Source organism: Xyrauchen texanus, chromosome 23, assembly GCF_025860055.1.
Source record: "Xyrauchen texanus isolate HMW12.3.18 chromosome 23, RBS_HiC_50CHRs, whole genome shotgun sequence".
NCBI classification, from domain to species: Eukaryota; Metazoa; Chordata; class Actinopteri; order Cypriniformes; family Catostomidae; genus Xyrauchen; species Xyrauchen texanus.
In genome coordinates, this window is record NC_068298.1 from 14,805,400 (window position 1) to 14,832,399 (window position 27,000).

Sequence of the window (27,000 nt, forward strand, 5' to 3'; positions counted from 1 at the left end):
CAGGCGAGAAAGCGAAAGAGGCAGAGTGCTGAGCGGCTGTGGTTTATAACCCCCAGGGCTCAGCATAGGGCTGGCGCTGCGATAATCCAGTAGTGTTTAATACTGCCTCTGGCGGTCATCCGGAATTCACAGAACCACAGTTACATGTGTAACTAACGTTTTGTGAGCAAGAGACAGACTCAGTAAATTGACCAGCCCGGTTTCACTTGAAAATGCTCATGAGGCATTTTTGCTCTCACTGTGAATGTTTGTTTATTTTCGGGAAATAGAGAGCGGTAGACAGTCAGAAAGGAGAAGATGCCAAATTTACTGTCACTGTCTTAACAGGTGCAATAAAACCCCCTCGCAGGTGTGGTAATTCGTTTTTAAAAGTAATGCCAGGGTAATATAACACATCATAATGTTTACATTTCAATATTTAAAAAAATATATAATATAAAAAAAAAAAGAGAGATATTTACGGCGGAAACGCGTCACAGTCTGTGGAAAAAGGTATATTGTCATAAGGCATTTTTATTTTTATTGAACAAAAGACTTACAGGGGATACATACATCACACACACACAAAAAAATTTCTTTCACAAAAACTGAAAACTCAAGGTAGAGCAAGGCAATAAAATACATTTTTAAACAAGATACAGTAAACGGAGATAGTCTACAAAACAAATAAAAAAAAAAAAAACTAATTCACAAACATAAAAAGCCACAGAAATTAAACACAATAAATGAACACTAAACAAATAAAATAATCATAAAATAAAACTAAATAATATAATAAAAATAAATGAAGCTTAGGCCTATAATGAAGCCATAATTTTTTTAATCAACAGTTTTAGCGGCTTTCTTGTTAAATGATAAAGAGAGTCATAGAATAATTTTATATCTATACAGAACAGCCTAAAATTGGGCTTAGAATCAGTGATTTTACATTTATGGAGATGAAACTGTCCAAAGAGAGTTAAAAGTGTTAACCTGTCATCCATCTCATTTGACCGAGTTCCAAAACATAAACAACATTCATTATTTCAAAAATAAAAAGTTTTTTAGAAAGAGAGAAAATAAGCCAGGCTACTTCTTTCCATTATCACATTCAAAAACAAGTGTGGTATTGTTTCAACATTAAAGTTGCAGAATGTAGACCAACATTGTGAAGAAATGTCCAATTTAAACTGAGAAAGAAGAGAGTTACAGGGATAGTATATAAAGAATTTTATAATTAAGTTATTTCATCTTGTTAGGTAACAGAAACGTATTAATGCCATATATTAATAGTAGCAAGAGAAGGATAATTTAATTTCCACTTGAAAAGAGCTTTGGAGTGACAGCTGATTTTCCTAATAACAGTTCTTCTAATCCAAGAATTGTTACATTTGATACTGTAAACAAAAGCTGCCATCCATTTTCAACAATTCCAAACTAAAAATTACACCTTTGTCAAACCAATTTCCATGCAGCACATTCTGATTGTTCCATATGATACTCCTATGAGGGGCAAAAATGTGGCAGAAGGCAAGTTTGAAGCCATGTTGCATTTGAAATCACAGGCCAGTAAAAAATTTAACCCCCCACATTTTTCAAAAATCAATTTAGGAATAGAAAACCATAACAGATTGGCATCCAGGCAGCGTTTAATCCAACCAATCTTGAAAACCTGATTGAGAGTACTTAAAGGGGTCATGACATGGTTTTTTTATTGTATTATTATGTTCCCTTAGGTGCAATTATAGTATTAATATATTTTTTTTTTAAGAAAAACTTTTAAAATCTAGTGATTTATGACCTTTTCCCACCCTGTTTCTCATCCTCTGATTCAAACAGTCTGTTTTGGGGGCGTTTTCCATTTAAGACTTCAGTGTTAACGCCCACTGTTATGATTGGCTAACGTCAGTGCCTATGTATCAATTATTGACGCCCCCAGACAGAACAATATGCAAGTAAACTAAGTAAAAACACTGTGATTATTCATAATGAATGAAATTGCGCTTTAAAAAGTAGTTTAAAGTAGATTACTTACAGTTTGCGTCGTCGTTGTTCCCAGAATAGTCGGCACGGACTTATCTTTGAGCAACAGTTTTCTGGCAAAGCCAGCATCATATTGAGATTTGTTCTCAAAACAGTCATCCTTAAAATGTACAGAACAAACGCTTAAGTTAACACTGCCGTGACTGGGACGTCCGCAAAAAATAAACTGCATCCATTTTTCCCTGACGTCTGGATCTTTCGGCAGCTTATTCAGAGGTTTTGTTTGACCACAGCCAGGAACAGCACATCTGTGTGGCATCGTAATTTTCCTGTACATAAGTAGTCTCTGTCAGAGCTCGCTGTCCATCGACTGAACACTTGTGAGGCGCACGGCGATACGAAATGAGCGTAGTCTTGCGCTTAAAGCGTAGTTATCTTGTGCTGGAGGCGGTCATATGCAAACGCTGTTACGTCACTTCTAACCGACACGTCACTTCTAACCATGAATCCAGAACGAGATGTATTTTGAGCTTGATTAAATAAATGATTCGTTTAGAATGGGGAGGCCGTCTTAAAATATTAAACTTGCAGGACGTTTTAATGATACAAAGACCTCTTATATACCAAAAGATCAAGGCAAATTTGGTTTCTCATGTCATGACCCCTTTAAGTCCTAACTGTATTTACTGAGTACTTGCACTTCAGGCCTTCCACCACTAGATGTCGGGCTATAGTCAACTGCAATACCGCCACTGACCACCAGATGGCAGCTCCACACCACTAGTTTCTCTCTCAGTAATCGGAACAACAAACCGAACGGAGCAAGCGGGGTAAGAGTGTCCAAAACCGCCTCTGACCGCCACTTTCAAACTACATCCATGAAATAGCGCCGAATGCGCACTTTTAAGCCACTGGAGTCCATCTAGCTCTTCAAGAAGGCTTAATAAATTATCCGGAGCCGACCCCGACGGCTGGGTAAGTGGTAAAATGGCGGAGAGATTTATAGAAAATAGTGGCTTTAGGGTTATTTGGATGTGTTAGCCTAGCTAGCTTGATAAGCGAGGGACCGGATCTGAGAGAAGAGCCGCTGTGCTTCCGTAGCCGTATTTTTATAATAAAAAACAACTCTCCTTGAGAATGTAAACACGCTTATTATTATGGGATTGAATTAATACAGTTTGTGCACTGAAATGTGTTTTACTGGTAAATAGTGAGCTAGCGCGCTAACCTTACCCAACACAGTCAGGAACACAAATTGTGAGTCAAGATGGAGGACGAGGACGCGATGTTACCCCCCTCTTTCCGAGATGGAAAAGCTGATGTCGCTCCTATTATGAACATTTAATCGCACATTTTCGATATTAAACGCACGAGCCGCCCAACTCTACGTTTTATGTGTAAACTTGCGGTATGCGCGCGGTTTCCGTTCATTATGTGTGGAAATGAAGAGCCAAAATGGAGAATCCCGAAAACAGCTGTGCTGGACTTCATCTTGACTTCAAGATGGAGATTTTTTCCTCCTCCTGATCGTGTTTTTAGTCGTTCGGTTAACGCATCGCCAGTGCTTGTGCACTTTAAAGCTCGTTCTTTAACGTTAATACATGGTCGTTGTGCGCAAAACACGTCGAGTAATTGAAGTATTACTCTGGTTAGTGCGACGAGTTGTTGTTTGCGATCGTCCGCCTGATCTCAGCATTCAACTTAACGTACTAGCTCCAAACATTAGCAGATTCCATTGTTTCTCGGCTTATATGCTCTGTTTATAATGTAGATGGGGGAAGCCGCTGCAGTTCCGATATATATATATTCTAAATCCAACCTTGTTTAATATATAAACAAAGTCACGAAATTAGTTGGCGAGAGACCATGCCATGTGTACAAATGGATATTTGACAGACGCCTGCGTCCACACATTTTATGAGCGAATAAACAGAAAAGCACAGTATTAAATTACGAATTTCGGATAAGCTGTCACTATATTAGCTCTGGCTGCTTCTGTCACTAGCTATGGATGGAAGCCTCATTTGGCGCCACTTTTCTTTCGAACGCATTGTCGATTATGATGCCATCGCGTTTGAATTCCCGCCTTATCAACAATTATTCTGTAACAAACGGGAGCTTTTCAACGTCAGTGCACCTCGCATTATAAATGCTGGTTATTTAATATTACATAACTGTTGTCTCGCGTTCTCAGCACAAGCTTTGCCCTGTATTTGCCACCGAGAAATAAAACAAATGCATTTTTTTTGTGTCCAATGTATTTTGCTTTCAAAAATATAACCGATGTTGCTGCTTTTTAAGGCTTGTTATGGGATTAACAGTTATATACGCATCTAAAAGCACAAGTTATTTTTAGCTTGTCGAATTTTAATATTAGTTATATTGCTTCTTAGTTTTGAGATGACAAATGATAACAAACTTCTTACTGTCCTCAGTAATATTTGCGCTCATGATATAGAGCTAATGATTATTTTATTCGGACACGTCGAAGTATTTAAAGCCCCACCTCTTTAAGCAAGCTCATATCTCACAGAAATCAAAGTTGTTGCTGATAATATTAGGCTATGTAATGAGCTTAAAATAGTTGATTGCTTTTGAACGTTTCGAACGAAACAAATAATGTATTCGGGATTTTGGCATAATGTACATAAGGAGAACATTCGGTCTGTGACTAAATGCGTCATTTTTACAGCGGCGCCCTGGTTCCTTCTCTCTCTTGTTCATGTTTACGTCCGCTACTGTTACTGCCTGCCTCCCTCTGATTGGATGCTGTAAAAATGGAGTGCGGAATTGTTGCTTCCTTATTTGGGCAGAGAGGTATACGCGTAGCTCCTGCTCTAGGAGATGTTTCCTGGAAACTGTGGAATCTGGATAACCAATCAGCGTGTCGGGGGTTAGACGATGGACTAGGCGAGACACGCCCCCTTGTTTTCATTCTTGACCGCGTGCATATCTACAGCCATAGGGCCTTCTACAGTCATACAGTTCAGAGTAGTCTTTTTCTGATTCGCATTATCTGATTTTCATAAATACATGGCGTTCAAAATTATTACACACTCTTGTCTGACATAAATGAATTAATGTCGCTTTAATGAAAGCAAAGCAGCCTACTTTTATGTAAGCACTTGTGAGAATAGACACCATCTGCTTTAAAGCAGGGGCCTCTTTTTGTGAGTGGGATCTACCTGAAGACCTAAAATTATCTCTAAGATAATTTCAAAGATTGTTTGATAAATCCAACAAATATTTATTTGCTTTACCTCATACTTTATGTAATAACACATTTGTGCTATTTTCCCTCATATGTCAATGGAATAATAATTAAAATCTTGATTTCCTAGTTCAGTATTGTTAATGAATTGTCTCCCAAGCAGTATACATATTTATTTCTAGTCTCTCATTGCCTCTTGTTGTCAAATGTTCCAAGATGTTGGTTTCATATAATAATTTAGATTTAATTTTTTATTATAACCTTCATAAGCTTTAACTATAACTACTGTAAAATAGTTCATGGTTCAGTCACTTTGCCACACACACAATATTCTAACTTCACATGCAATTGAAAGTGTCACTTTCAAACAAGTAACGGCTCGTTAGTTAACCTCAAATCCCGATAATATAGCTATGTTAATTTTGAACGTTAATATAGGTCTGTATGAAATAATAAAATAAATATTGTATATTTGTTATTTTATACCATGTTACAGTAGCTCTTAATTTAATGCGTGTAAGCAGAATTAAACCTCTGAACACACGACAAACCAGATGCATACATCAACGGCTTTTCTTTTTCATCTATTCTTCAAAATATAATTAAGTGTGCTTCTTCACACATGCGTCTTTTAGGGCTCCAGAATAACATTTGAGAGTGCCACCAAGTTCTGCCTAGATCTTGGTGGCACCAGCACCTCATTTGGTAGCACTGGTGTAATTGGTTATATCAAATTAAAAATGTAAAGACAGAGATTAAAATAAAGCAATATTATTATATTACCAAAATAAGGGCAATTTGCAATAATATTGTATGATTTGTCTTGGTGACTTGCTCATTTGACAGAAAGGCATTTATTTTGTGTTGGGATGCAGATGTAACTCCACTGGTATTAACAACAGTAAGGTTATCTAACATCTATAAAAAGTGAAAAGTTAACACCTAATATATTTGTGGTTCAATTATTCTAACAGTGCGACTCAGTTTGGACTCCTTTTCGCAGGTGTCACTATTTATCAGAGATTGAAGGCACCCAAACGCAGTTAAAAAGGGGATGTATTTAAAAAGAACAAAAACCAAAATAAACTCCCACAAGGGGGGAAACAGACAAACTACCCCATAGGGGAAAAAGGTATCCAGGCTGGGGCAGAGGGTAATGGGAAAAAACGGCCTGACCGACAGAATGAGGAAAGGTAAATAACACCAAGACGAAAAAGAAAACAAGACGAACTGGCACTGGACAGCACAAACAAGGTGACTAAAATAGGGAGAGAAATCAACAGGTTAACAAGACAGGGCAGGTGTGACTAATAATGGGCAAACATGGTGGTGGGGTATGACATAAGACAGAGACACACGGTGATACAGAAACAAAAATCCACATGCTCTCACAAGACAACAGAACACCAGAATGGCATGAGCGCACATCGCCAAGGCAATATACGCCCATGCCAACTGACAAACAAGATGAGTGAATGCGTAGCAACTCCAAACAAAGCGATGGCATGCACTCTCACACTAAAAGAAACCTGAGCATACATCGAGGCAAACGCCACGCGATGCATGCAGCAGGTGACAAAAATAAGACAGGACTCCTGTGCAAGAGTTCGACCACACACAAACCTAAAATCTGACCGAAGTGACGAACCTCAGTAGAACGTGAAGATAGCTCGTGACCCAGGAGCGCAACGCGAGGGCGATGCAAGGCACCCCCTAGTTCGTGAGAGACAGTCATAAACCATTGACGTGAGTTCATGCTGCCAAGATGACATAAGCGTGATGCACCCACGTCAATAACAGACAGACAAGGAGCATGAGTGTCCGGATCACAACACAGACCGAAACGGAACCAGACAGGAAGTCAGGACCTAGACACCATGCTCCAGACATCAAACGAGACAGACCAAAGAGCGCACGGCAGGGAATACAACTGAAACCATGTGCTCATACAAAGACAGACAACGAAACACAAGACAGACATAGGACGGTGATGCCATGGTTCTGTCTGACAAAAACCCAGACTGATAGAGTGACAGGACCGTGACATCAGGCTCTTAAAATATAGGTAAAAAAGTTCAGTCTTCGCTTTGAAATTTACAGGCAAACAAAACCAGTTATATTTTCCTACAATTTGACAGCATTAGAAGATCCAAAGACCTTACACAGAAGGAAAATTCACAAAAGTCCAGGCTTTAAAGCCCTTGATTTTTATAATTATTACAATTTGTATTTGCCTATTATGAAAATTCACCATGGTAACCAACCATAAGTAAAACAAGCATGTATAAATACAAACTATGGCTTTTTTGTATTTAGAAATAGTACCGTAAAGCTATAAATAAGGGCTGGGAAATTTAAAGTTGAATTTCTCAATTAATATTTTAACACATTTTATTTATTTTTTTTTTCATTTAATGCCGAATCAGTTTTTTTTTCTTCCTGAAACTTCATGCGACATGAGAAAGGTGTCCCGAGTTGTTCCTGTCTGGCTACTCCGCATTACAGGCTTGGATTAGGGTGGGGGCTGGGTCAGAGTCTCTGCTGCCTGCCAGGAACAAACCCAGGCACTTTTGTACAATGGGCAAAACTTCTCCAGCCCTCTATATAGCATGTAAATCATTCACATATATGACCAAATTTCATGCTATGCAACATAAATATACATTTTATTAGCCACTGGCAAGTAAAAATCAGAGTTTGAGTTGGCAAAGTTGAGTGGCAAAGAACTTGAGCGCCACGATCCTTTTACTGAACAAGAAGGTGGTTATTAGGAAGCTGGATTAAGCCTCATCTTTACGGCGTGTTGTGTCTCATGTAGACCCCGAACGATATAGGATTTTTGAGACCAATACCAATTTTAATACGGTGGCTGATATAGTTCATTTTTGAGCTGGAATGAAAACAGACCATTTCTATGTGGATTTTGCACCGATATGACTAAGCAAAGGTACTCCGAAGGCTGCTTTCATAAACAAATATTTTGTCCATTTTATCAAAAAATATTTGACATTGTTATTATTATACATTGCCAAATTCTAGAAATGAACACTGAGAAAATAAAGAATAAATAAAAATACAATAAATAGCTTAATAAACATCCGTTCTGTTTAATATAAGTCAATATATGACCATTTAAATAAAGAATAAATACAAATAAATAGCTAAATAAACTTCAGTTGTACTGTTTAGTATGTAAAATGCTGACTTTTAATACTGCCAGTCAATTAGGGGCAGGATGTAAAACATGAATCATTTACACCTGCCAAGACAAGAGAAAAACAGTGGCAGCGGTGTTACACCATGTTCTATTATACACGTTCAGGGAAAATTTTCAACTGTGGAAAATCAAACTTTTTAATATTACATTTTGCAACAACTGGAATTGTTCGGTTGAAGGGGTAAAAAACTGCGAATCCTGAACAAAACAGTTTGGTGAATGCATGTTTACACATTAGTTTCCACTCAGCTGACAAGCAATGAAAGTAGCTACGTGGTTAGCTAGTTAGCTATACACTCGTTGTCACTGAGAGTAAAAGATGAACCAGCATTGTGTCTCACTAACTGGTTAACAATGTAGCATGAAATCAACAGTCAACATACACAATCCACCACAGCACCATTGTCTGCTGAGCAGAAGAAAAAAAATGCTCTGTTTACCTTTCAGTCTGCTACATTACTTACTGCACTGACAAACTAGAGCTGGCTAACACAGCAAACAAATGTGATCAATATGAGTGACATGGTTGTCAGCGACAGGGTTAACATTATATTAGGGTGTGTTCACACTTGTAGTTCAGTTCTCGTGGTCCGGACCAAAAAAAGAAAATGATACATTTAGTCCTGGTTCGCTTGGCAAGCTCACTGGCATTTTTAAACACCAAACCTAAAGATACGAAACAAAAGGCATCAGGAAAAATTCACAACCTGATTGGACAGTATTGTATATTTGTGACGGAACTTGCCGAACATCCAAAACAATGGATGTCAGCAGGCAGGCTGGGCTAAATGCATTAGTTGGATTTATACATGTATATATGGTTGTATTTATACAAGCTGAGAATGAACAAAGAGTTAATAAAATGTTTAAAGGAGTCAAAACAGTGCCAGAAATTCCTCCGTTGCACAAACGAATTTCTGCTGCAAGGACTGCTGACGGCGGTTCTGATGCCTGTACTGAACTGTAATGGGCAACATAGCTCCTATTATGAGAAGAACCAGGTATGCTTGAGGCAAATTGCTTCCCGTTTTTGCTCCGTTTAGACATCTTTGGTCCATGTTGCATTCATATATCAATTGGACCTCACCAGAGTTCATTTGGAAGCAGACCCAGACCTACAAATCAGGCAGTCTCAGTCTGATTGTTTGGTGCATACCAAGGTTCGGGTGGCACTGTTCACACTTTATCAAATGAACCACAGTAACAGAGCAATTGCACCAGAGTTTGTTTTAATCGAACCAAACCTGCCAAGTGTGAACCTTACCTTAGTTATATTGAAAAGGGAAAACGATGGGGTCATTGTTTATTAACTTTCGAGTATGTATTTCACAAACTAATTAGCAACTTACCAAGAAGACACCGCTCAACTCCGCCCTGTCTGCAGTGCCACCGTCAGTTCAGATTCGGCTCTGTAAACAATGGAGTCGGAGCATGCTCTGCTGGACAAACTACTTTATGACACCAATTCTAAAGCATTTTTTTCTGCATTATATGTTCTGAAATTTCATATCTATGCATATCAGTAAACATATACGCAGATACACATATATCGGTGAAAGGCTAATATCGGCCGACTGATATATCATGCGCGCCCTGAAGGAAATTGACATTTGGCTGCAATGGGTTCGAGCTGTCTTGATCTCACGGTCACCATCACTTTAGTTTAGCCTTGGAATGTCACAGACATTGCATTTAACAACATCAACTCGATTTTAGTTAAACTGTTCCATGGACTGCTCATTCTCAACATTCTACATTTTATAGCAAGCCTGCAGACCAGTTACGTGCCTGTTGGACTTCAGTTAGAATGTAAAAGTGTTACAAAACTCGAGAGCTTGTAGATTTGAATTTGAGAATGTGTACAATAAATATTTGTACAAGCAAGTCATACACATTATAAAGTCAAAGTTTTCTTTTGCTTAGTTCCATGTATTTTGTATCCAAAGATGTGACCCAGACACCCCATTTTAATTTCACGTCCTTTGTTATTTACAGTAAAAACAACTGTGCAACTTCTCTCTTGTTAATGTGTTCTGCACTTATTCAACCATCAACACTTCTCTTAAAGAGACGGTGCCAATTTAGCACTTATCCAAGTTTTTCCTGGGGGTCTTACTGGAGAAACGATTGTGGGTGGACTTCTGCCAAAGTCATTCTGCAGCATCCCCTAAATCTGCAGTCATTTTAGACCCTGTTTACAGCTGGAAATAAGGCACATTTCATATGATTCGATCGCAAATGTTCAGCGCTAAAGATAGTTGTAAAATGTTTTGCAGAAAACTGGACTGTAAATACCTAAATGCCGACCTGCTGTTTTTAAACACTACAGCGGAGCCCTTTTGTCTGGGCTGCCCGGCCGCGGAAACGCAGCCGGAAAAGGGGAAGGAGAGCTGACATTTTTGTCAGACTAAGACGTCGTGCAAATTGACCCCCGCTACCCAGCATTCTACTGGCAAATGTTCAGTCTCTGGACATCTAAGAGCGCAGATCTCTTTCCAGCGAGGGACTGCTGCATTATCTGCCTTACAGAAACTTGGATGTCAGTGGAGCATCATGGGATGTTGGAAAAAAGTGGATACATATCAATGTAAACTCAATATAAATCGCACAAGTGCATATAAAAACGTTTAACAAAATGTAGTAATGTACAGCCATGGCCAAAAGTATTGGCAGTGACATAAGTTTTGTGTTTTGCTGCTTCAGATGTGGTTTTGATTCACATTGTTTCTAGAATATTGTGCAGAGTGATCAGATGCATTTTAAATAATTGCAAAAAGCTTCATTGGCCAAAAAAATGAACTTTATCACAAAAACCCAAATTTCACAGTTTTTTGGCCCTGGCACAAAATTACCAGCTAACGTCATTTTACTATACATATCAGCAGCACCTGGGAAATGCGAATGAGTACTGGCCAATTAACTACTAGTGAAATCACTATCATTCTGATTGGATTATAAGAGCTGACTGTTTGCTATAAAAGGAGGGAAGAAGTGCTTCCAATTATGTGTTCTTGTTAGCAATGGTTACCTCCAAAGAAAGATGGGCAACAGTCATCGCTTTTCATCATTCATTCACATGCAAGGAAATTGCTGCAAAGAATAATGCACCTGAAATAATTATTTAGCGGATCATCAAGAACTTCAAGATGAGAGGTTCAACTGCAGTGAAGAAGGCTTCAGGACATCCCAGAGTGTCCAGCAAGCATCCGGACCGTCTCCTCCTGAGGAGTCGGCTACAGAATCGTGTCACCACCAGTGCAGAGCTTGCTCAATATTGGCAGCAGGTTGGTGTGAGTGCATCTGCATGCACAGTGAGGTGAAGACATTTGGACAATGTCCTGTGTCAAGAAGGGCAGCAAAGAAGCCACTTCTTTCCAAGAAAAACATCAAGGACAGACTGAAATTCTGCAGGAAGTGCAAAGGATTGGACAGCAGAAGACTGGTGCAAAGTTATTTTCTCTGATGAACTGTTATTTCCCCCTTCCAACTGTTTGGGACATCTGGAAAATCGATTATCCGGAGAAGAAAAGGTGAACGCTACCATGAGTCCTGTGTCGTGCCAACAGCGAAGCATCCTGAGACCATCAAGGGGTGGGATTGCTTCTCATCCAAGGGATTGGACTCTCACAATTCTGCCCACAATCACTGCCATGAATAAAGAATGGTATCAAAACGTCCTGCAAGAGCAACTTCTCCCAAGGAGCAATTTCGTGATGATCCGTGCATTTTCCAGCATGATGGAGCACCATGTCACAAGGCAAGAGTGATAATGAAGTGGCTTGGAGATCATTACATTGAAATTTTGGATCCGTGGCCAGTTAACTCCCCGGATCTTAATCCCATAGAGAACCTGTGGTTAATCCTCAAAAGGCGAGTGGACAAGCAGAAGCCCACAAATTGTGATCAACTCACTAATAAGGCATAAATGGATTGCCATCAGTCAGGATTTGTCCCAGAAGCTGATGTCCAGCATGTCAGAGCGAATTGCAGAGTTTATGAAGAACAAGGGTCAACACTGTAAATATTGACTCTTTGCATATATTTAATGTTTTTGCCAAAAAAGCCTTTAAAACTTGTGAAATACTTATCATTGTTTTCCAGTATACCATAGAAACATGTTAAATACTGAAGCAGCAAACATGGCAAAACACAATTTATGTCACTGCCAATACTTTTGGCCATGGCTGTAGTATGTGTAATACATGTAAATACATGAATATTTAAAGGTAAAATCATACATTATGAGATTTTAAATTCAGAAAACACTAAATATGAAAGAATTTCACAATTACAAATCTATGCATTGGTTTGGTAAAAAAAAAAAAAAGATTGGTTGCAGAGTATTTTTGATATAGAAGCACTTCAATTATTACGTTTTAAATATAATTATTTCTATTTTCATTAGGTTACAACCAAACAAATTTGTACACGAGCTAAAATGTGATCTAAAAGGATCAGGAGCTAAAAGGATCAAAAGTGAAATGTGAAAAAAAAGTGCAGTTTTGCATACTATATTGCTTGAAATCATATAGGCCTATATGAAAACATTTTATATATATATATATATATTTTTTTTTTTTTTTTTTTTTTTACTCTTTATAGGTATGTGTTTGAGTAAAATTAACATTTTTGTTTTATTCTATAAATTACTGACAACATTGCTCCCAAATTCCACCCCAAAAATTTTATCATTTAGAGTATTTATTTCCAGAAAATGACAACTGGCCAAAATGCCAAAAATTATGCAGTGTTTTCAGACTTCGAATAATGCTAAGAAAACAAGTTCATATTCATTTTTTAACAACATAATTCTAATGTTTTAACTTGAAAGAGTTCAAACATCAATATTTGGTGTAATAACCCTGACTTTCAATCACAGCTTTCATGCGTCTTTGCATGCTCTCTATCAATCTTTCACGTTGCTGTTGGGTGACTTTATGCCACTCCTTGTGCAAAAATTCAAGCAGCTCAGATTTGTTTGATGGCTTGTGGCCATCCACCTCCTAAATAAATTAGACTGCTCAAAGTCAGGAAATGAATTTAATACACAACATTTCAAAATGACCTCATAGGTGAATGCCAGTAATCTAAAATACAAACACTCCAAAACTCTCCTACATTTCATTTGTCAGACTCGAAGGACATTTTGGATGAGATTTCAGACATAACTAAAGTGGCCCCATTATGCTTTTTGGGATTTTACCTTTTCTTTAGTGTGCAAAATATCTGTTCATGTAAATGTCTGGAAAGGTACAAAGCACAAAGTCCATGCAAGGGATTTACTCTCTCCCACAGAAAACACTGCTCTAGAACTGCCTGAAACACCTGGTTTGCAGTCCAGTCATTACTTCCATGACTTGGCTATGACACTATCTAACACATTTGCATAATGCCTGCCTAAGGGCTACTTTAAGTGGAAACTCTGTAATGGTAAGGGGTGTTACATTTCCAATACACAATCTAAGCGGCTGACCAATCTCAACAGACTTGGCCAGCTGACCTATCAGAGCATACTGGGATTTTCAGAAAGGGGGGCTTTAAAGAGACAGGAGCTAAAACAGAGGGTGAAAAGAGGTGCTGCAGCAATGTACAATATGAGAAAAATTTATTTATTTTTACTTTAAAGCATGTAAACCTATTCTTGTAGACCCCCAAAATAAAATTATGAACCTGTAAATGAGCATAATATGGGCTCTTTAAAAGTGTCGTAATCTGTTTATCTGGGAAAATGAAGCTTTATGCAACACGTAATATGAAAAGCAAGATTCATAAAATATAGATGCTTGAAATTGAATAAATATATATTTAAACTATAGTAAAATATAATATTCTTTGTAGTAATAATTATAAAAAATGAATCAATTTATCACAAGCAAAACAGCTGTTGAATAAAAATGCAATGACATAAGTTCTATTTTCACTTATTAAAAGTTAAGAATTTATTGAATAGACACCTTTTTAATGTTAAAATAAATTTTTAAAACCTGTTCTGGAATCAAACTAATTATTAAAATAATCATTATTGTATTAAAACTGTATGTGTTCAACAGCACATTATCATATCAGCATATTTTTGCTGTGGTATCGAAACTGGTATCGAGAACTGCAAAATTTGGCTAGTATCAGTACTGACTACTGAAATTTTTGTACCGTGACAACACTAATATATTTATATAATGCCCCCTTTGTTTTTCAGTTGCATTACACTGGCATATTGTCAAAAGTCTAGCAAAAAGTCGAGTAAAAGCAAAAATGTACTACCAATGGTCATTCATTCTCCAACGGTTCCGTAGAGGGTTGTTCACCAATATTTTTCCTCACTTTCTGTGGCTAACATTGGCATATATACATTTTTAGGAGATACTAGCTTGACTCAACAGCACATACTTGCACAGAAACTGATTTCATGAAGCAGTGCATGCTTATGAGGCATGTCCCGGGCATAATAAACAGTGGAAGATTTATTGTACGTAGAAGTCTTCATCTGCAAGCGGGCAAATGAGATGGGAAAAATACTGCCTTATTTCTTTGCATCGTGTGGGATTGCTCACTGACTTTCATCTGACCAAGCGTTAGATGAACACCTTGCATGTTCGCTCTAGAGACTGACATGATGTGGCCATTCAGTAAGCTGCAGCAGGTATACTTGAAGTGACTGAAAGGTTTCGTTCACCTAAAAATTACAATTCTCTCATAATTTATTAACCTTTAAGCCATCCCAGATGTGTAGGACTTTCCTTCTTCAGCAGACTCGAAAGTGAAGATTTTTATAAGTAGATTTCAGCTCAGTTTGATGGGTGCCATCAGGCTGCTTGCTGTTTGACGATCCAAAAGACATATTTAGGCATAAAAGTAATCCACACGACTCCAGTCGATCAAATAATGTCTTCTGTAGCAACCCGATAGGTTGGTATTAGAAACGGATCGATAATTGAAACGTTTTAACTTTAAACATTTGCTTCCGCCAGCACTGTATTTCTGTTTGAAATGAACTAACTCTTGTGTGATGTTTGTTCCTCTGTTGTGTACAAAACATGCACGTCCGGCTTTTCACGTGGACGTGCGATTTGCACTTTCATCACTGATGGGTCGACTGCTGGCAGAAAGCAGCTTTTTTTTTTATTAATAATTTTTTATAATCTTTATTTTTTACACAAACCTATACATTTTCTTAAGACATTAACTGATTGACTGGATTTGTGTGGATTACTTATATGCTGCCTAAATATGCCTGTAGCAGCCTGATGGCACCCATTAATATGCATTGTATGGACAAACTGAGCTGAAATCTGCTTTTAAAAACCTTGAAACGAAAAATTTAGTTTGAAGAAGGAAAGTCATACACATCTGGGATTAGGGCTGGGTATTGATACAGATGTCCTGATTCAATTGAATTCCGATTCACAAGCTCTCAGTTCGATTTAGATTGAATATCGATTCATATGGGTTTATTTCATTATTTCAGTTTTAATGTCCCTTTTGCTTACAGTATAAAAGAAATGATCTCCCAGCTAATGTTGTTAATTATAGAAGGAAACTTTTAATAGGTAAATTAGGAAAATATAAATTTTACTAATTATATTTGATTACTTTTTCATCTTTTTAAAACAAACACATTTATTCAATCAATAAATAGGATATTATATTTAATATATTATTTTTGTCACAAATGTATTGTTAAATTGCATAATTTATACTATTTACATTGATTTGTTGAACATGTGCAAAAACCGGTGCTGTCTCTTTAACAAAACAAAAAAACAGCATTTCTGTAAACAGCGCCTTTAAATGAGTGCATGTTAACTTTTTATTTTTTGATCAACAACTGACTGTTAAAAAAAAGAAAGGGGATTAAATTAGACATTATTCAATAACAAATGGATTGCGTGGATCTCGTCTTGGACACGCATTACACCGAACAAATTTTTCTCAACATGCTGTGAGAGGATGTCGCTGCTGAACATTTCCTTAATAAATGACACCATTTCTGTTGAGTTAAATCTAAACATTATCAGCCAGTTGCCAAAGATTTTCACTTTAGTCGCATAGTGTGAAATTTGGTTGCAAATTCGAGTGATTTCCTCATTGTGGTAGAGGGTTGTATATTGAAAGTTTGATCTTGGGATTGTTCACAATATTTTACCCACCCCTATCTGGAATGGCTTAAAGGTAAGTAAATCATAAGAGGATTTTCATTTATGGTGAACTAATCCTTTATCAGCAGCCAGAGAAAATAATAGTTTTGAGATTTTAAACTTCAGCAAATTAAACTTAAGCATTCAGTGTGTTTTATATATCTGTATTTACAGTGTATTCAGACCCTTTAATTTTTTCACATTTTGTCATGTTGCAGCCCTCTGCAAAATTTTTTTACCGATTAACAACCCTGCTATAAATACAAAATATAAACATTTAGAAACTGCCATAGTGGTAACAAAAATGTATGATATTCCCTCATTGCCCTAACGGAGAATATTATAAATGTAATAAAGCTTTAGTAATGTAAAATGAATTATGAATATATTTTTTCCCTAAAGTATTAGTTAATGCAGTTAGTGCTGCTTTGGAAAATACATAATTTTTTTAGGGTGTTGATGTGTGATAAGTGTTCTAATTTATGTGCATAACTTTGTGTTCTCCTGTTTATCTGGTTAATGCTGTTTAGAATGACAGGCCATTTATTGTAGTTTTAAACTGATTTACTCACTGAGGGATTTCATGAAAGTTTGTAGCACAGACTTCTTTGCCAATTTTCAGATGGTTTCTGTGACTCACGTTCTCACTGATTCTTGCAGTGCTGTAATGATTTGACCCAAGAAAAACCCTGCTAGCTGAAATTTTTTTTTAATTCATCAGTGTTTCTCTGTGGCTAAAACCCTTCACCTGGTGAATATATATATAGTCTAAACAATATTGATTTTGTGAATATTTATGTGTGGAGCATTTTAAGACACTGTCACCTTAATTTTATTAGAATTAAGACGTGATAAGTGATCACTGATGATCTACTGTTGATTGTTTACTGCTCATACAGTATTTATTAGCCCATATGACAATGTTTACTTTATAATGATTTTATGCTAATACATTGAAGATGTTTTTTCCTCACATTATTTGTACTGATTTTGGGATAAGATCTGCAGAATTCTGTGTTTGAGCATAGCATGATCATCATCAAATTTGACACAGTATGTAAGAAGTAAACTCGCATGTGGTGGGGGATGTATAGAAGTTTGTGATTAAGTTCTGTGGGCGCAGATTCCATGTGGGCCTTATGATTTATTGTGTTTCTGTGTTTCTATCATCTGCAGTGGCAACTTGGAGTGGTTGTCACTTCAAGCATGTGTCACTGTAGAGATGTGGACTGATAATTTTACATTGCTGAGTGAACACGTGCTGTGCACGCTCTTTCATGCCTCTCCTGCAGTTTAGGGAGACAAAAAGCTGTTGCAGAAGCTGGTGTATAGAATGCAAAATAATGCTATGACTGTCATTGCTTTCTTAAGCAAATTATAGTGTTGTGATTAATGGACTTAAAGGGATATTTCACACAAAAATAATTAATAAAGTTTTTTTGTTTTTTTCCACAATAAATCTTGACAGCAGTCTTCTTTGCAATAGTGATATCAATCTCTGTTACTCTTCCTATAGCGCCATCTAGGGTTCTGCCCATGCGTCAAGCTATAGGTAGTGTAGTCAAGCTTGAAATACAGATTGTGCCTAGAGACTTCAATGGAAAGATTTATAGTTAAAAAGTAGTTAAATATTTGTCTGTTCTCACCCAAAACAAACTGGATCACTTTAGAAAACATTGATTAAAACAACTGGAGTCGTGTGGATGACATTTATGCTGACTTTATTTCCTTTTTGGAGCTTAAAAGGCCTGGCCACCATTTAGTTGCAGTATATGGACCTACTACTGAGCCGTGATATTTTTTCGGAGTGTTCAGCAGAGGAAAGGAAGTCATTGATGGCATGAGGGTGATGGTAAATGATGAGTGAATTTCCATTTTTGGATGAACTATCACTTTAATGTTATCCAGTGGTTGCACACATGCTCAAGAGTTTTTGTGCTTCCCCCACTTTCCTTCCTATCTCAACTCAAATTAATTAAAAATGCCATTTAATTGGCCTTTTGCGGATTCCATTTGAAATGCAGATACTAGATCAAAATTGTTTTGTTTTTCCATTGGTCATGCATGTGTTCTGGTGTATAGCTTAGCTCAAGCTTATGTGCATCATTATTAGTTTTGAAGACTTTAATGGGGAAAATATGTATTTGATTTGACTTATTTTTGAAGAAATACTATTAGCTCCTAGAATTATTTGCTTAATCAGACTGTGGTCTTTTTCAATGAAAGAGGTGCAGGGGCTTGCAGCTTTCACTCACACAGAAGTCTGAAGAATCTTTTTCTCACAGCAATCATTAGCTCAGGAATTCTGATACAGAGCCATGGTTCCCCCTAGTGGCCTGGCCAGCCACTCTGACTGCATTGTACCAATGTTTCCTGTTAAATTATCCAACTTGCCTATAATATAGTGAAAATAGTGTAATTGCTGTTTTTGAGCAATTCTAATACTATGAACTCTTCAGGTACTTGAGAACAAAATAGGAATCAAATGAGCTACTGAATGAAATTGTGATAATTATACAGTTTCTGTTTAATATAATTTGGAGTACACATCGATCAATTTTAGCACAGTTTGAGCACATGAGGGCAAAAGACTCATCTATGTTTTTCCCCAATTGTTTTCCTCATTGTGTTTTAGGTTTATGAGACAGAAATACCCACTCTTGTTTAATGTATATGAAGACAAAGACCTTGATCATTTGATGTGGACCAGAAGATGTTAAAGAAATGATAGCTGCACGGGAATTACAAGCAGAGTTTCATTACCCTCAGTGAGTGCAATGCCATGATGGCTTATGACACATTTGCACTACCCACACTCAAAAAAATATTTAATCCTATTTTTAAAATGTACACATTTCTATTTCATAACAAAATTCCTCCAAATGGATTTTTGTATTGTTAAAGTAAATGAATTTAATCAACTTAATATTTAGTTCATTTTATTAGAGATAAATAAAATGAATTTAATGGAAACTGAAATGCTTAAATCTTAATAGCATTTTTGAGTGCAAATTCTTCTCTTTAGAAATGCAAACTGTATTGATATTGATCTGTGTGTGTGTGTGTGTGTGTGTGTGTGTGTGTGTGTGTGTGTGTGTGTGTGTTAACAGGGACACTGACACCCACTTCTCATCAGACACTGATTTTGATGATCTTGATGGAAGGAATGTCTTCTCTGGGAAAGGGAAGGTACGAGTGGACTCTTGACATTATAAATCAAAACATTTCACAAGGTTCTTTTAAATTGCCTTCGGTACTTGCATTGCTAAATTACTTTGTATCATGTTTAAAAACTACAAAGACTGCAAAACAGAGTCTAGGAGAGCATTTCTGTATTTTGTGTATACTGCCTTGAGTATGTTGTGTCAGTATTATGTGTCCCAGCAACAGCTTTTTAGCATTTTTTGGGGGGGTTAATTTCTCTAAATTTCAGTTTAGAACCATCCAAACACTAGCATTAGAAAAGAGCAAAACCTTTTCGGATATAGATGAGGCAACAGTTGCTAATGGCGGACTTATTATTAACGTTTTTAGACCAGGCTTAGTGCAGTGTCAATTCCTGCATGCAAACAGCTCCTTACTGTTGAACTTGTGATGTTTTTCTTCTTCAGGCGAAAAAAGGCAAGAAAGGCCCTGGAGAGAAGGGGAAAGGAGTGGGAAAAGGAGCTGGACGCATGAACGGTCACCACCAGGAGAATGGCATGGAAAGTGTTATGCTTTTTGAAGTGGTCAGGCTGGGGAAGAGTGCCATGCAGGTCAGTGAGCATATTACCTGCTCTCACGGTGCCCTCTGTCTTGCTCTGGCATTAACATCTTGAATTACCTCATGTGGGTTTTTTTCTTCTGGAGGGATTTGAGTTCTGACAGAATATGTTGACTGATGAACCGCTGTAAAGCCGAGCAGATTTTGACCTTTGTGTGATTTTATTTTCTGCTCTCCTTTTGCAGTCTGTCGTTGATGACTGGATTGAGTCATATAAAAATGACAGAGACGTTGCACTCCTCGACTTGATCAATTTCTTCATCCAGTGTTCTGGATGCAAAGGTTTGAATGTCATTTCTCATGTGATATTGTTCCGAAAATTATAGACAGTAAAAAAAAAAAAACTGAATGCAATGCTTTTTCTTGCATTAAAAGCAAGACCAGGACCCTGACTTGAGGCAGATGGCTCATGGATCAGTCTGACGGATTTATTTTGCTAGAATGGCTGGCAGTCATTATTCAAGAATATTTAAACCCAGAATGCAGTGATTGATCAATCAGAATAAAGGATTCTATAGTGCCATGTATTTAAATAAAAATTATGAAAGTAAAAATGTCTTTTTGCTATTATAAGACATTTTGAGATTAATTCTTGGATGGTTTTTGTAGGTGTTGTCACTGGTGAGATGTTCCGGAACATGCAAAACTCTGAAATAATCAGGAAGATGACAGAAGAGTTTGATGAGGTAAACTTCATTCTCGAAACCTGACATAACTCTCTAGTATAGTGCTTCATCAGCAACCACATGTTGTGTTTTATGAATCCTTTTTCTACAATCTGTACACAAAAACTCACCTGCAAAAGTGGTGTTTATGTTATTGCAGGACAGCGGCGATTACCCACTCACCATGGCCGGGCCACAGTGGAAGAAGTTCAAGTCCAGTTTCTGCGAGTTTATCGGTGTGTTGGTACGGCAGTGTCAGTACAGCATTATCTATGATGAGTACATGATGGACACAGTCATCTCACTGCTCACTGGCCTCTCTGATTCTCAAGTCCGAGCCTTCAGACACACCAGCACACTGGCAGGTCAGGACCAGCATCCTCTTGTATGAGTTCTACTAATCTATTATCCATTGGTACAAATAGATGCCAATATATTAATATCTCCATGCTTTGATTTTTTTCATTTCCCATAGCCATGAAGCTTATGACAGCCCTCGTGAATGTAGCATTGAACCTCAGCATCAACATGGACAACACCCAACGTCAGTATGAAGCAGAGAGGAACAAGATGATCGGCAAGCGGGCCAATGACAGACTAGAACTTCTGCTTCAGAAACGCAAAGAGGTGAGTGTCCTCCAAAACCTCAAGGCTACAGACTATAAAATACTAGGGAGCCACTCACTCCTAAAATAAAACTTTTAGGAGCCAAAAGACTTTTGAAAACAAATGTAAGAATCACTTGAATCGATAGTTGTTCAGAAGTTATCACTGCTCACGTTTTCTCACAATCTGTTGCAGTTACCCTTGTGAATGTCGCTCGTCATTTGCGTAAAGCAAACATTTTCTCAACTTGTGTTGTTGCTCCCTTTGGCGATCTCTACGGCCAATGGTCGCGACCGCTCTTGTGACCGGATGTCACAGTGCTTTCATTGAAAATGAATGGGATTGTGTTGCTTCATAGTGCGATTCCACTGGTCGTGTGAACAGGGCTTAATTATGAGATTTAACCTTTCAATTAGGTCTAACAATGCTATGAACTACTAATAGTAATTGTTTTGTGACGATTGAATAATGTTTCTGTTTTTATTTTAATTTTTTTGAATACCAATATCTTATAACTGTCTTAGTACGCTGTTGTGAATGTGTAACTTTAACTACCATGTCAAATCAACAACCAGTTGGTAAATTGACTGATGAAAGTTTACAAAAGAGTAATGGTGAAAAATAAAATTTAAATGGACATGGCCAAAAATCACAATTAAATGTTTAAATTGCTGCAACATTTGTTTTTAATTACAGTCTAGGACCCTGAATCTCCAGACAGATTCTAGGTAATTTTAGCATATTTTTACAGAGGTTATAATTCCAGAGCAATTATGTTAAAGGGGCTATGTTAAATTAAACTTTCAGAGAAAAAGGGGATTTGCAACACTCTTAACTGTGGAGTTTTACTTCCCGTTGTGTGTGGCTGCCAGGTCACTGCAGTGTTTGCTGCTTTCTTTCCAAATGCCTACGCCTCCGATGACCAGCAGCCACAAAGCACACAAGCAACCAAACACTCACTTGGTTCAGTATGTTCAGTAACTCAGTACATTTTATCTGTTCTTTCCCACTATTTAAAATCTGAGTAAGCAAAGTAATTTCAAAAGGGTCAAAGTGTTATTGTGTTATTGTAGCTTAGCCACAGTGCTTTCTCTCTGTCAGCACTTGTGGGTTAGAGCTTGTTTGAATGGCTGTGAGTAACAAAGCTGTGTTTAACTGCCACTGTAAAATAACTTGGTTATGTAATAGGACCCTGCTGTGAAATATACCCTGCTGTGATGCCATCTGTTTGTGAGAGTGAGGTTTTATTGATGCCATGTGGACACAGGAATTACTCGAGTTGTAATGTAGTTTTCAGAGTAGTTTCTGTTCAGCTTGGATGGTTGACTTTTCAAATTGAGAAACATAGAATCTCTCATTGGTTTTCAAAATAGTTTAGCTAGTCTAGTAACAAGCCACCTTTTCAAACATGTACAAGTGTAGTGTGACAAAATGCTACATCGCTCCTTTTTATGTCACATTGTATATTGCACGCAGCTATATTGATGAGTGAGCCATGGCAATGAACAAATGACGCTCTTCTCTTTTAAGTGTAGTGCTGGAATGTCCGATTCATCCTAATGAATTGGTTTTTCAGGTGGTTCATAAAAGTAAACTGATTCAAAACTATTCACAGATTTCAGTCCATTTGTGATATTTTAGGTTTTGTTTATAATGAAATACACTGCTGATGGTTTGGACTCAATAATTTAATTTTAAATTATTAAGTTAAAAACAACAGCAGCATTTAACTATACATTTCTAACTATATGTCCTTTTTTGCAGTTGTTTAGTGCACAATTTTCTGTGATATGTTTGGTGATATCACTCATTTTGAGTTATTATTAATTCATTCAAAAACAATTGTTTAGTATTGATTATAATGAACATTTTTTTCTTTGCAGTTGCAAGAAAATCAGGATGAAATTGAAAACATGATGAATGCCATTTTCAAGGGGGTCTTTGTTCACCGATATCGGTAACGCTCTCATTACGGCACAAGCTCTTATCAATTACTACTCAAGTGATTATTCAATAATACTCTGATCCTGTGGGTGTTTGCAGATTCATCTTAGGCATTCTGTTGTTTTTCCTCAGTGATGCAATAGCTGAGATCCGGGCAATCTGCATCGAGGAGATTGGTGTGTGGATGAAAATGTATAGTGATGCATTTCTTAATGACAGCTACCTTAAGTATGTGGGTTGGACCATGCATGACAAGGTACACATTCTTCTGTATTCCCAGATTTTTGTGTCAGATGGGGTTTTTCTAGAGTTGAAACATAACTACACACTCTCTTCTTCTCTCTATGTGATCCTCCGGCACACACAGCAAGGTGAGGTGCGTCTGAAGTGTCTCACAGCCCTGCAGGGTCTGTACTATAACCGTGAGCTCAATGCCAAGCTGGAGCTCTTCACCAGCCGCTTCAAGGTGAGACCACTATCCAGAAGTAGTCCTTTTGTGAAATGAATTGGTGTAATGAAAATATTGAGTGGATATTTATGTTTTATTGTTTACACATTGTTTTAGATGAACTGAAAAGTTTTAGATTTATTTTTAAATTTTTTTGCTGATGATGTGATGTTTTTAAGTTCAGTTGTTTTATAGTCAGTACCATGTGACAGAATTGTCTGGTTTGTCTTCTTCAGGACCGAATCGTGTCTATGACGCTGGACAAGGAGTATGACGTTGCAGTGCAAGCAATAAAACTGCTCACGCTGGTTTTACAGTATGTGTTCAACTGACTTGAAATATCTCTTTATGAATATCAGTGTGACTGGATGATAATATGCTGCTGTTGTTTGGTATTACAGCAGCAGTGATGAAGTTCTGACTGCAGAAGACTGTGAGAGCGTGTACCACCTGGTGTACTCTGCCCATCGACCTGTCGCTGTGGCAGCTGGAGAGTTTCTCTTTAAGAAGTGAGTCTCACACTTTACCCTTACAGTTGGAAAAGACTTGAAGTTTTTGATGAATGAAGCCTGGTAACACCTATATGTAGATTTAAAAAAAAAAAAAAGATCTCTTGAATTGGAGAGTGAGACACGGTGAGGCAAAGAGTATGTTAGATTGTTCTCCAAATAAGGTCAAACATGGACACAAAGTAGACACACCTGCTATCCAGACAGTGTGGTGCTTGACAGGCCTTGTATATTTTTACTTAAACCAGTGTGAGATGCTGAAAGTTATAAAACAACAAAACAGTCCATATTAGGAGTCTAGATTGAGGCAGATAGAATTAGAGATGGAAAGTGTTGAGACATGCATGTATTCAAATAGAATTGGTGAACATTCGATTGAGGTAAACTGTAACCCTTTTTGAAGAGCTGTACATTTTCAACTTTGTTCACAGACTGTTCAGTCATCGAGACCCTGAGGATGACAGTATGCCCAAGAGACGAGGCAGGCAGAGTGTGAATGCCAACCTCATCAAAACCACTGTCTTTTTCTTCCTGGAGAGTGAGGTGAGCTATGATTGGAGAAAGTGGCTGTCTGGCTAGCATGCAAAGTGACCTACCACAATTTGTTTTGCTTTTACAGTACATGTTGTTTAGGGGTGGGTTGAACCGAAATGGATTATACCACATTAAAAGATCAATGTGGACTTATTATTTTGGACCAAGACAAATTCTAACCATAAATTCAGATTATTATGCAAACATAACTCTTAAGTTAAAGGGTTAGTTCACCCAAAAGTTCTCATCATTTACTCGCCCTCATGCCATCCCAGATGTGTATGACTTTCTTTCTTCTGCAGAACACAAAGAATTTTAGAAGAATATTTCAGCTCAGTAGGTTCAAACAATTCAAGTGAATGATGATCAGACCTTTGTTGCTCCACAAATTTAGAGATTTAGAGTAAAAATTTACTCTCACCCACACCTATCATGTTGCTTCTGAAGACATCGATTTAACCACTGGAGTCTTATGGATTACTTTTGTGTTTCCTTGGGGATTGTGATTTTTGGGGCAACAAAGGTCTCATCACCATTCACTTGAATTGTATGGACCTACAGGGCTTAGATATTCCTCTAAAAATATTTGTGTTCTGCAAAGTCATACACATCTGGGATTGCATGAGGGTGAGTAAATGATGAGAGAATTTTTTTGGGTGAACTGTCCCTTTAAACATTGGCTATTCTAGTGATTAGTTCTTACCCAAAAGTGCTCATTTGATCAACCCAGTACCTTTTAAAATAGGAATGAAAAGTTGAAAGTTGTGTAAAGCCAGCCAGTCAGTTAAGAAGTTGCCAGATCCAGAAAGTGCTTTCCAGTTTTGTGTGCTGTATGCATCAGACGGTCAGTGAATGGGATGTGGTCATCCGTGGGTGTGTTGTCTTGTGCTGAGACTAGCACAGCTTATGCTTGCACTAGTAAAAGCACATATGTCAAAATGCTTATCCTTTCAAATTTTATAGAGGCTTCAATAACGGTACAATTGTTAATTTATACTTTGTCTGCACATACAGAATTAAGTGCTGTATATGAGATATGAGATATTTTTTGGTCCTCCAGCTTCACGAGCACGCTGCCTATCTTGTGGACAGCATGTGGGACTGTGCAGCAGAGATACTGAAGGACTGGGAGTGTATGATAAGCCTACTGCTTGATGAACCACTGCCTGGAGAAGAAGGTCTGACACAGTGACATGTCACTAAAACATTAAAAATGTTCTGTACATATTTAGTACAAAACTACAGCATACAGCACTGTGCAAAAGTTTTAGTCACTTAAGATGTTTCACAAAAACATTTGTCTTAAGGTGGTTATTTATATCTTCAGCTTTAGTGTGTCAACAGGAAAAATACATTTTAGACTCCCAAACATTACTTTTGCAAATAGAAAAGATTAGAATACAAGAACAGGGCTCTTTGTAAGAGCCTCCACAGATAATGTTAATGTCTGGTATTACATGAAGAGACAGAAGCAATTGAGACAGCCTAAATAGATAGAGGAACTGTGGTGAATTCTCCAAGAAGCTTGGTAAATCCTATCTGCCAGCAACCCAAAAAACTGTCTCCAGGTATACCTGGTGGACCAGCTTTAAATGCAAAGGGTGGCCACACCAAATATTGATTTAGCTTTGTTTACTGGACTTTGTATGATGGTAATTGATAAATGAAAACTATTTATGGCATTATTTTTGAAGACATTCTCACTATGCAAAATTGTTCACAAGTGCCTAAAACTTTTGCACAGCACTGCATGTCTGAATATTTTCCTTAAAAACACACAGACGTACAGGGAGAGGTCAATGCGTTTTCTACTTCAGAGCAAGTGATTTATTTTGTGCTTTTTCCAGCTCTGACGGACAGACAGGAGACTGCTCTGATTGAGATCATGCTGTGCACCATCCGTCAGGCTGCAGAGTGCCATCCACCTGTGGGTAGAGGCACAGGCAAGAGGGTAAGACCTGACACCACACACACTCATATATGCCAGCCCTCGATGACAAATTTCT

At 37.5% G+C, this 27,000-nt stretch overlaps 1 protein-coding gene across 1 annotated transcript in view; it reads left to right on the forward strand.

Annotated features, from left to right (window-relative positions):
- Positions 1-2,772: 2,772 nt before the first annotated feature.
- Positions 2,773-27,000, forward strand: part of LOC127663439 (cohesin subunit SA-2) — a 43,547-nt gene continuing 19,319 nt past the window's right edge. The window contains exons 1-16 of the mRNA XM_052155040.1: positions 2,773-2,937; positions 19,161-19,293; positions 19,636-19,714; positions 20,137-20,280; positions 20,474-20,570; positions 20,898-20,974; positions 21,114-21,318; positions 21,429-21,580; positions 23,443-23,516; positions 23,636-23,759; positions 23,871-23,969; positions 24,188-24,267; positions 24,353-24,460; positions 24,892-25,003; positions 26,055-26,172; positions 26,842-26,945. Coding sequence (XP_052011000.1) covers positions 19,250-19,293; positions 19,636-19,714; positions 20,137-20,280; positions 20,474-20,570; positions 20,898-20,974; positions 21,114-21,318; positions 21,429-21,580; positions 23,443-23,516; positions 23,636-23,759; positions 23,871-23,969; positions 24,188-24,267; positions 24,353-24,460; positions 24,892-25,003; positions 26,055-26,172; positions 26,842-26,945 — 1,617 coding nt within the window. The 5' untranslated portion in view covers positions 2,773-2,937; positions 19,161-19,249. The remainder of the gene's footprint in view (positions 2,938-19,160; positions 19,294-19,635; positions 19,715-20,136; positions 20,281-20,473; positions 20,571-20,897; positions 20,975-21,113; positions 21,319-21,428; positions 21,581-23,442; positions 23,517-23,635; positions 23,760-23,870; positions 23,970-24,187; positions 24,268-24,352; positions 24,461-24,891; positions 25,004-26,054; positions 26,173-26,841; positions 26,946-27,000) is intronic.